The sequence below is a fragment of the Nicotiana attenuata genome, unplaced genomic scaffold (assembly GCF_001879085.1).
Source record: "Nicotiana attenuata strain UT unplaced genomic scaffold, NIATTr2, whole genome shotgun sequence".
Classification (NCBI taxonomy): domain Eukaryota; kingdom Viridiplantae; phylum Streptophyta; class Magnoliopsida; order Solanales; family Solanaceae; genus Nicotiana; species Nicotiana attenuata.
This window is the reverse complement of record NW_017671495.1, coordinates 28,668-40,506: the sequence shown is the minus strand read 5'-3', so window position 1 is coordinate 40,506 and position 11,839 is coordinate 28,668. Positions and strand designations below refer to the sequence as shown.

Sequence of the window (11,839 nt, the reverse complement as noted above, 5' to 3'; positions counted from 1 at the left end):
GTGACTAGAATAGAGGGGGCCTACAGCACTTTGGCCAAGGCACATGCCACCCTTCAGTCAGACTTTGAGAAGGAGAAGAAGAAGACAAGAAGAAGGGCAAACTCATGATCAAAATGTGGAGAGGCATCAAGTCTATCTTCAAATGGGGAAACCCAGACAAGAAGATACCAGTAGAGGCCCAAGATGATAGCGAGGAGTATTCCTTCATGTCCGAGACTGCTAGTGATGGTGGTGATGATGATGATGACGATGAGGAGACAGAGGATGATGGGGTCACGAGCACAGCACAACATTGATTAGCCGTCCTCCCACAGTCTGCTAGTCTGATGCAGACCTCGGGGAGACCCTCAAACTATTTATGCTTTCTATTTGATATTGTGCAGTGTGGACACTGCAATATTTTAGTTGGGGGTGGCTATTGTACTGTATTCATGTTTTGAGATTATGTGCCCTTGCCGGGCTTATATTTATGCTATGGATACTCTATGCCCTTGCCGGGCTTGTGATTATGTTGTTTTGTATATTGTGTGCCCTTGCCGGGCTTGGTATTGATTAGTCGTGTTTGTGTTTTTATTTTTCTTTTGTTATTTATTTTCTTCTTATAGCCTATATTTTTTTTAGTAGTATTAGCTTCTTTTATTTTAGTATCCTTTGTAGTAGTTTTCTTTTCTTTTATTGTTATTTCCTAAAATAAAAATTCCTTGGGTTTTCTTAATGCTACGGTTCTTTCCCAAGGAACACTTTTGAAGTGAATCGGGTGACTTTTCCCGATGATGGATAGATTGACAACTTTCTTAAGGGAATTGTCTTGTTTTGTTAGGATGAGGCTTTTGGATTATTTGGTACTAATAAAATTAGTCTCTTGTATGTAAATGGTAATATAGAATTCTTCCCAAGTATAACCGTACCCTAACCCAAAAGTGGTTCCATGCTTCTTCAGTTTGATAGGCTTGGTGATTCCCTGAAGGTTCTTTCCGAGCCCTTTGCCAGGTTCATACCCGCTCCAATTCAGGATACTTTCTATCTTTCTATCCCACCATTTATCTTTGTCCACGGCGTTGACTCGCTCAATGTGGTGGTAAGTTTCTCCTCATAGCTTCCTTCTTCCTTCAATCGCTGGGATGGTTTGACGACTGTATATGGGGTTACTCCCGTCACCATGAATGATCACCTCTTGGTGATTCCACTCGAACTTCCCTCTGAACTTGGACATTGGAGGGCTGGCCTTTCCACACTGCACTTTAATTCAGTTCTGTAATGATATCTGGGTGTAAGCTTGCTTGGAGTTCTTGAAACTCCTTGGAACTTTGACACACTCCAGATAAGAGAAAGGCTTTGGAACCTGATCCCGGCAGTTGGTTCATATCATATTGTTAGACCTTGGGTGTGAATTAGGCTCCTTGGATGTAGATTAAAAGTTCGGATGTAATTTTATTTTCTGTTTGATTCATTTGGTCTGTAATAAATTTGTAATAACTTATGGGGTCTTAGTAAAAAGGAGAGGGTTATTTGTTTATGCTTAAGGGTAGATATCCTGCCTATAGGAGTTTTCTTTGAATTTCTGCACTTCCATATATAGAAATCATGCTCGTAGGGTTTCTACGCTTTCATATATAGAAATCATGCTCATAGGAATTCTGCATTTTCATATATAGAAATCATGCCCATAGGAATTCTGCACTTTCATATATAGAAATCATGCTCATAGGAATTCTGCACTTTCATATATAGAAATCATGCTCATAGGAATTTTGCACTGTCATATGTAGAAACCATGCTTATAAGAACTCTGTATATCATATAGATATCCTGCTCATAAGAATTCTTCATATAGAGACAATGTCTTTAAGATTCTGCATTTTTGCATCTATCATTAGGCAAACAGTTATAGGTCATCTAATAATCAATTGCATCCTAGATACTATGTTCGTAGGATTTCTGCGCTCCTGTTACGCCTGTAAAAAGTGTTTAAAATTAACAACGCTAGAAAGCATGCCTATAGGAACTATCAACCAAATCTGAATCACTCGTTTTAAGATTAGTCTGTCAGTAGTAACCAACTGCAGAACTCGTATCATTTTGTTAAAACTGGCAACCCTTTTGTAACCTGTTTATTTCTTTTTCTAAAACCAGTAGATATCATGCCTATAAGTCTCACCTAGGCAAGCCTTAGGGTAAAAGTTGTAACTGCATCAGTCTTCAGTAATTGCATCCAGGCGGGCCTAATGCGGATTTCTTGTCTAAAAATATGGGTTGAACCAGTCCGCTTAACGCTTAAGTCTAATTTGGACCTAATCAGTATATGCAAGACGTGCTAGACTACATGATTTTTGTGATTTGAGGAGGCCTACTTGAGCCTTTAATTGTTTTATCTCCCCATTAATTGCATTATGTGTTCTGATTGACGCCCTAGAATTTTATCCTTTTTTAAACCTCTAAAAGACAAGCTTCCTCCCTTTAGGATTAGTAGTCCTAAAAGCCTCCAGGATTGATAGGATTGGGACGGGTAATAGCATGCTAAGGTAACGACACCATTTCGCGTTTAATACCTTAACGGGGTGGGGAAGGGTAGATATGGATATGATGACCACACGATAACACCACGTGTATAAACGGTTACTAGGTGTTGTGTGGGGTGATCCATATTGTGTATAAACCTAGGACCCCTTCCCTTATTTGTCCATTTTATTTTGCCAAACTCCAGCTTTTAAACTGCTTTTAACTTGCAGCAACTATGTAAAAATTTCTCCTTTATTCAAGATTTTAAAACTGCTTCCTTTATCAAAATTCAGTCTCTTTAACTTCCTTAAACCCTTGCAACCATTATGTAAAAATCCCTCTTTGTATTTGTAATTCTTGTTTGCCTACTTATTGTTTGCATTTAAAGTCACAATTGTAGCATGGCCGGGAACCACACTAGTGGATCTTGAGGGGTGCCTAACACCTTCCCCTCGAGATAATGTCTAGCCCTTACCCGAACTCTAGTTTTCAAATTCAAAACCCTTAGTGTCCTAATGCACTTAATCATTAGGTGGCGACTCTTCAATTCCAAAAACCCAATTTTCAAACGGGAATAGAGTTGTTTTCCTGAATGTCGTAAACCTGATCTCGCTCTAGAGAGAGAAAAAGGGGGCGTCGGCAATGTCGTGCACTTGTTGATTTCTGTTTTCATTATTGACGATTTAGTTGTGTTATTTCCTTCGTTACTGGATGACTCTTATTCGGAAATTGTTGTTTCCCCACAGCATGCTCCCCCTCCCATACTATTTATCTGTCTCTGTATTTCGACCCCGCTATATATATATATATATATATATTGCACAGGTTTATGTGGTAGTTCGGTCTAGTCTCGTCACTACTTCACCGGGGTTAGGCTAGACACCTACCAGCACATGGGGTCGGTTGTGCTGATACTACACTCTGTGCTCTTTTGCACAGATCCAGGTTTTGGACAGCAGCAGCAGTAGCGCGGGAGCCAGCCTTCAGTCCAGCGAGATACCGAGGTAGCCTTGCAGGCGTCCGCAGGCCCGCGTCTCCTCTATCCTTTATTTTAGTCTGTTATCTCCTTGTACTCGAGACAAACAGTTATATTTTCTTGCAGGCATTGTATTTAGTACTATTAGTAGTTCGTGAGTTTTGTGACACCAGTCTTGGGTAGAGGCTTATGTTGAATTTTCCGCATTCCTATTCAGTTTTCTCTAATTTAAGACTTCAGAAATTTTTACACCAATAGATCCCTTATCTTCCCACGAGTTTATACATATTTAAAAGTTCTCAAATCCGACCTCAAATGGTCCTTCAATTTCCCAATCAAAAGTCCAAGTTTCCAAGCCCTAGTTCTTCAATTTTTAGCTTAAGTTCAATGATTTTCTAGGTGGAATTCTCATAATAATCGAGTTTTAAGTCCAAGAATCTTACCTCAACGTGATTCCCCTTGAATACCTCTTCAATCCCCTTCAAAAATCTCTAAAAATGACCAGCTATGGAGGAAATAAGCCCCAAGTCGCGGACAAGACGAGTTTAAAAACATTCTGCCCAGGTCTAATTTCCTTCTTCGCGAACGCGGTTAGAGCCTCGCGTTCGCGAAGCACAACATAACTTTGACCGAAATTCCTCTTACGCGATCACTACCAAGCCCTCGCGAACGCGGTGCTTTACCCACACGAACCTTCGCAAACGCGTCCCATACAGCGCGAACGCGATGAGTTAATTCCACTGAAGCTCAGCCTCTCAATTCCTTCTATGCGAACACGACTATATGCCCGCGAACGCGATGCACAATCTCGCAGCCCTTCGCGAACGCATCACTTGCCTCGCGAACGCGAAGGCTAAATTTACACCTCTCTCAGCTCACTCTTCGCGAACGCGAGGGTCCTCTCGCGAACACGAGGGTCCTCTCGCGAACGCGAAGGCCAAAATGTCTGCAACTACTGGAACTCAAAATCTGCAACTTTCTAAACTTCAAAATGGTCTGATTGACCACCTGAAACTCACCCGAGGCCCCCGGAACCTCAACCAAAGGAACCAACATATCCTACAACCTTATTCAAACTTGTTCCAATCCTCAAAACATCTCAAACAATATCAAATCAACCAAAACTCATCGGATTTAAGCCTAAGTTTCTAAAAATCTTCCGAATTTCGCTTTTGATCAAAAACCCAACCAAATCATATCCGAATGACCTAAAATTTTGTACACACATCCCAAATGAAACAAGGGAAATACTGTAACTCTCGGAATTCCATTTCGACCCCAATATCAAAATCTCGCCTATCAACCGGAAATCGCCAAAATATCAACTTCGCCAATTCAAGCCTAAAACTACTCCAAACCTCCAAAACTCATTCCGATCACGCTCCTAAATCTTAAATCACTTCCCGAAGCTAACCGAGCCATCGGAACTCACATCCGAGTCCTCTAACACCCAAGTCAACATCCGGTTGACTTTTCCAACTTAAACTTGCTTAAAAGAGACTAAGTGTCTCAAACCTTACCAAAATCATTCCAGATTCGATCCGACCAACCCGATACCACAAAACACGGATAACAAAGCATAAAGAAGCAAAAATGGGGGAAACAGAGCGGTAACTCATGAGACGACTAGTCGGGTCGTCACAGACTTTTTAATCTTATTTTATTCTTTTTCTTTTACATTTTCTTTCTCTATCTCTCTTTCTTCACCATTTATGATCCCTCTTGTGCCCATAAACCCCCCCCCCCCCCCTCCCTTACCCTCTCCGCTCTTTGTTGCCGATCACCGTGCATTACCTACCAAAAAATTCTTATATTAAATCAAAAGCTTGTCAGAGATAATAGACACGATAAAATTGTGAGGATTGTTTCCTAATATTTTATTTACTATATCTTATTCGCAAGTTATATCATGTTGCTTTTGACCATAAATATATCTCAGTGTCACTATATGCATAATAATAAGGGAAAATGCATAAGTACCCCTTAACCTATACCTGGATTCCTAGTTATATACTTTTTCTTTGTGGGAATCCTATTACCCCCCTAAACTTATTTTCAATGAAATTGTTTGCACCCTTAACGCTAACGTGGCAGAGTGTGTGTATTTTACTCTCCTAAAGGAGAGTGAGAAGCAAGAAAAAATAATTTTCAGATTTTTTTTATTTTTTTTCCACCATTTTTTCTTACTCTTTTTTTCCTTTTCCTTTTTCTTTGGCTTTTTTTCGTTTCTTCTCTAATTCCGGCGGATATTCATTCACCGACGATTTTGTCTATCCGTTTTTCTTTCATTTTTTTTTCACACACAAATTAAACTCTCAAAAAGATCTATTCATAAGCAAAGCAAAATACACTCAGATTTGGGGGAAAAAATTCATCGTCGGAAGCCTTCCCACGCCGAAAAAAAAAATGATGTATTGAAATTTTAACTGGAAAAAGTTTTCTCAGCTTATATTCATTTTTATTTCTTTTGCTCTTCCTCCCACACATAAATTATACTTTCAAGAAAAATTTATATATATATAAAACAAAACACACTTAGATCAGGATAAAATTCTATCGCCGAAAAAAAAAATTCGCCAAAAAAATGGTGTTTGTGAAACTCCAACGACCACCATTTTATGCCGCCGTGACCAAAAAAAAAAAAAAAAGAGAATGAAATAACCAAAAACAATGAGAATAATAAGAATAAGAAAAAAGGATAAGAAAAAGAAGAAAGAATAAAAAACGTACTAAAAATACATGTTGGGCGTTAAGGGTGCAAATAATTACACTTAAAATAAGTTTAGGGGGTAATAGAATTCACGCAAAGAAAAAGTTAGTTGGGAATCCGGGTATAGGTCGGGGGATACTTATGTATTTTCCCTAATAATAAATTTATTTTATATGTGTTCGAAAATGCAAACGCAGAACAAGCGGAATTTAAGAAAATGAGGTGGAAGTGAGAGCGTGCTGGCGAAGAAATAGCGGGGGATAGTCACGTTTTTACCCTTTCTTCATGAGTGCTGTGTAAATATTAAGGATATGGTGTCCTTAACATTTTGCACTACGCACATGAAGTTAAGGGCGCCATGTCCTTAACATTTACACTGCACATATGAAGTTAAGGATATGACCAGACACGTTGTCCTTAAGATTTACACAACATTCATGAAGTTAAGGACACCATGTCCTTAATGTTTACACAGTATCCATATCTAACACAGGGGTATTTTCGTTTAGGCAGATAAAAATTTATTAAGCACTAGCTAAAGAATAAATACATTTGAAACAATATCTAAAGAATAAAGACATTTTTAATTAGTAACTAACTTTGCACTTCCGCTCTTGGCAAGGTGGGGCCCAACAGACACTTGTCAACTGTTGTTGGTTGCGTCTCGCCCACAATAAAACTTTTCCCCGAGAAACTAGAATTGAGGACCAAAGTCAAAGGAACAAATCTTACCAAAGGTAACAATGAAAAATTGCAGACGTGGTAAGTTCTTTGGTTCATTTGATTACATAGCACGCGGAAATATGTGTTAATTTCAAGAACCAAACAGCTCTTGAGCCATTAGTTAGGGACTAATATGGTTACCAGAAACAGGTGAAGATAACAGGGACAGAACCAAAAACAGAAGTTTCCTCACACCATCACAACAAGGTCTCAGCTCGGTTGTGCTGCTATGCTAGTTTTCTGCATCTCTCTCTTTGCATCTGCATATGTGCTTATCCAATAGAATATTATCCCGATTTGGCGACTTTTATTGTTCGATGAATTGTAGATGAAGTTGGTAGTTAAAAATGCATACAAGCTGTTTACTAAATTTCCAAAGAGAAATTACTCGTCGCGAATTTCATTGAACATGCGAGAAAGCTCCTTTTTTTTGCACCCACTTAAGTTTGCCGAAAAACAAAATGTGAGATCATGGACGTCAAAAATATCCAGTTTGGTGAGGGAAAAACAATCCATCGAAGCCATCTACTTGTTCAAAACAATGCTAAGAAATGAACACAAACCCAATTACGTGACAGTTTTATGCATTATAAGAGCTGTCGAAAAATGGGAGCCTATGGTCAAAGGAATTCACGGGTTCACAATCAAAATGGGATTTGAATTGGAACTGCCCGTTGTGACGGCTCTTGTTGGTGTTCACTCTATTTGGGATATGGATACCGCATGGAAATTATTTGATCACACAAGTGGCAAAGATGTAATTTTGTGGAGTGCAATGGTTTCAGCTTGTGTGAAGAATGGAGAGTACGTAGAGGCTGTTGAGCTTTTCAGGAAAATGCTATCCTTTGGTGTGGAACCAAATTATGTTAGCGTTGTGGGGATTGTCCCTGCTTGTGCCAATCTTGGTGCTTTGAAAGTTGGAAAAGAAATTCATGCTTATTCAATAAAAAGTTTGTTTATTTCTCATGTTAATATCCAAAATTCCCTTGTGGATATGTATGCTAAATGTTGGAGTTTGAAGGCTTCCCTAACTGTTTTTCACGGAATAGAGAAGAAGGATCTTGTTTCATGGAGGACTATGATTCATGGATGTGTAGAAAATGACAGTTTCAGTGAAGCTTTGAGTTTATTCTCTGAAATGAGGTATTGTTGCTTTGAGCCAGATGAGAGTGTTATTCGCGAAGTAATTGGAGCATTGTCACAATTGGATGAGATTAAAATTGGGCAGTGTTTTCACAGCCTCGTGCTCAAGCAGGGATATTCGAGATCTGTTTCGGTAGTAACTGCTCTTCTTCACATGTATGGTGGTTTTGGTGATATTCAGTCGGCCAGGAGTCTGTTTGATCACCTGAAACCAAAAGATCTTATTGCCTGGAGTACGATGATTGCAGCATATGCCCAAAGCGAACTGCCTAGTGATGCGTTTCATATATATCAGCAGATGCGATCAGCAAATGAGAAGCCTAACGAGATCATCTATGTCAGCCTATTACGTGCTTGTTCTTCGATGGCTGCTGAAGAGATTGGAGAAGGTATACACGCACAAGTGGTAAAAATTGGAAATACATCAAATGCCTTTTTGATATCCTCACTTATTGACATGTATTGCAAATTTGGACGCATAAGCCAAGGGGAGGCAATTTTCAGTGAATGTCCTAGCAAAGATCTTATTTGTTGGAGCTCAATGATCAATGGTTATGGAATTAATGGGCATGGAAATGAGGCTCTTCAGTGTTTCTTAGACATGTTAAACACTGGGATTAAACCAAATGATGTTGTTTTCATTTCTGTTCTATCTGCCTGCAGTCATTGTGGTCTTGAGTATGAGGCATGGAACTGGTTTTATGCAATGGAAGAGAGATTCAGTGTTACTCCAAAACTTGCACATTATGCGTGCATGGTTGATATGCTTAGTCGTCAAGGCAATGTAGAAGAAGCTCTTGAATTCGTCAACAACATGCCTGTTGAACCTGATAAGCGGATATGGGGAACTCTGCTTGCTGGCTGTAGAAAGACTTGCATATCAATTGAAATATGTGAGATCGTTGCCAAAAGGCTCATTGCTTTAGACCCAGAAAATACAAGCTCTTTTGTGATTCTGTCTAACTTATACGCAGAGCAGGGAAGATGGAAAGAGGTAGAACAGTTGAGGCAACTCATGGATGAGAAGAATTTGAAGAAAGACTTCGGTTATAGCTTAATTGAAACGAGTCTGTAGAAAGGTAGAGAAAATAGACAGATGGTATCTCAGTACTTTATCTACTTGGAAACTCAGTCATAAGTTTGTGAAATCTAATTTCTTTTAAGTGTCCTCTTATTCGCCAATTTTGTTGCCTTATTTCAACCAAAATTTTCAGAAGGGACAGATGAAAATCTCAATTATTTTCCTTCTTATGTGCTCTGAAGTGAGTTTTCACTTTTAGAACTTGAAATTCCTTGGTCTTTATCGGGTATATGACAAGATAATAACATGTCAAGTTACTATTCTACTAAAGCATTATAAAATGTGCCAAGAAGGTCCAATTCTTCAAGCCCAGTGGTTGGATTGAGCTTAAGTTGATATACATGTTTCACGAGTTATCTGAGAGACATTTGTTCCAGGAAAGGGCGAGGCAAAAAAAGAGAAGATGTTTCCTTTTCTGCTATAAAGTTTGTTCCAGACAAACGTTGATTGATAAAAAGGCGCATGCTTGTTCCAGAAACTACAATTTGTATGATCTTTAACTTGTATATAGTCTTTAATATCTTATGTTGTCGTTGATAGGAAATGGCGGTTACTTTTGCCTATGCATATATTCTAAAATAGGTTACCCACCTCTTTTTGCCAGGTGAGTCCGAAACTTAAATGATGCTTTTTTTTTTGTACAAAAAGCACTTTTCTAACGTTTTAAAAAAAAAAGTTACATTAATAGGTAATTCGCAGTATTATATTGCGAATTATCAAAAAAAATAATTTTTTTTTATGCAATTCGCAGTATTATACTGAGAATTGCTTGAGATGGGCCCAACTCATTTTTGAAATAGCATTTCGCAGTATTATACTGCGAATTGCATTAATTCTCAGTATGATACTACGAATTAGACTGATTTTACTGATTTTTGGCCCCACCAATAATAATTAACTGACATACCAATAATTCAAATACATAAAACGCAGTATAATACTGCGAATTACTTTGAAAAATTCTACACCCCAAGCTCGGACTTGCCTTATTTATAGGCGTTTCAATTTTATAAAAATTCATTCAATACTTAAACTTCAAACATACGTTCATTATTCTCTCTTCTCCTTATCAATCATTTTTTTACAATGTCTGAAGTGCCAAAAATAAGGGCTTCACTGTATTGGGGGGGGTGAGGTTGTGGTGGAGAATAACTCTGTGAGGTATAGCTCACCTCCACAGTGTCATGTTAAATTGCCGCTTAATATGGAGTACGATACATTGGTATCGTTGTTACGTAAAAAAATGAGTGAGCGGAGGCGTTCGGTTAGCCTTAAAGTAACCGGTAGATTTCCTTATTCAGTGACTCCGCAGGAGTTTGCTTATTATTCTGAGTTTAACATCGAGGATGATGAAACTCTTAGAGGTTTTTTGCGGATTCCGGATGAATACAGGAAATTTATTGTAATAAAATTATTGGAAATGTACGTCAAGGTGGAGGACCTTCCCAGTAATGAGGGCGTGCATAGCAGGATAACCCCCAGTCATCGGGTGATTATTCTGGAGCAGTTTTTGTCGGACAGATTGCTGATGAAAGAGCTTGCCTTGATTTAAACTTGTCACCACCGGCGAATGAGCAGCCACAAAATAATTTTTCCACTTTATATAATCAACAAGACGACCGGTAAACTTCAATTTTACTATGCTTTAGCGATGTTTTTTTTTTCATGTTTTAATTGAATTGTATTAACACTCATATTTTTTATAGGGGGTACCATCCGGATTTGAATTTTACAAGTTATGACCCCGCCCCTAGTTGGAATATGCGTAGGTCTGGAGTATTGGACCACGGTGGTCCATCTGGGAGTCATCACCAACATGAAAATATCCATCATGAAACGTCAAGACAATATGATTTGTAAGTAAAGTGATATAGCTATATCTAAAGTATTTTTCCTGAGTATTGGGTAACTTATGTTTTTGTTCTTTTTGTGCAGTGAAAACGAGCTTCTTGAAGCTCCTGACCTCACACAGTTGCCCATAGACGACGTATTTACTCGTGATTTGGCAGATGCGCAGAGTCAGGAGGATGATAGTGATTATGACAACAATGCGGATGAGTCTGGGGATGACACACCCTTCCATGATGAGGGTGATGATGAGGAGGAGGAAGTGAATGTTGAACCTGAGCTGACGAGGGAGCATGTTCCTCCACCTCCCGCTAGACCAAGAGTGTACGAGTCCCACGTGCCATTTCATGAGCGAAATATTCCCTACCTTGATAATTTGCCAAGCATGCCTAACGTCGATGCCCTCACAAGGGATGATGATGAATTACGGTCAGCGATGTGGGATGAGTCTAGACCAGCTGTTCTGACAAAGGGCATGTATTTCCCCGATAAAGCTCGCCTAATTAGGGCTGTAAAAATCTACAGTATAAGAGAGTGTCGTGAGATGACAGTAAGTGAGTCAACTACGGAGAAATACAAGGTTGTATGCCGTAGGTGGTTTATGGGTTGTCACTGGATGCTGCGTGCCACAAAGAAGAAATCAGGTTTGTGGAAAGTGGGTAAATTTATTAGCGAGCACAGATGTGAAATGGACACATTCAATGAGAATCACTTCAACTTGGATGAGGACTTGATTTCCCTTGTCTTGATTCCATTTTTGGAAGTGTCCATTAGGTTCAAGATTAAAGAGTGTATTATAGCCGTCCACCAGGAGTATGGTTGTACTATAACCAAAAGAAAGGCATATCTCGGTCGCAAA

General features: G+C 39.0%; 1 protein-coding gene across 1 annotated transcript; it reads left to right on the top strand.

Moving 5' to 3' along the window:
• Positions 1 to 7,449: 7,449 nt before the first annotated feature.
• LOC109208623 (pentatricopeptide repeat-containing protein At1g11290, chloroplastic-like) lies at positions 7,450 to 9,126 on the top strand. The gene has a single exon (XM_019371752.1). The coding sequence runs from the start codon at positions 7,450 to 7,452 to the stop codon at positions 9,124 to 9,126; it is 1,677 nt and encodes a 558-aa protein (XP_019227297.1).
• The last annotated feature ends 2,713 nt before the right edge of the window (positions 9,127 to 11,839 follow it).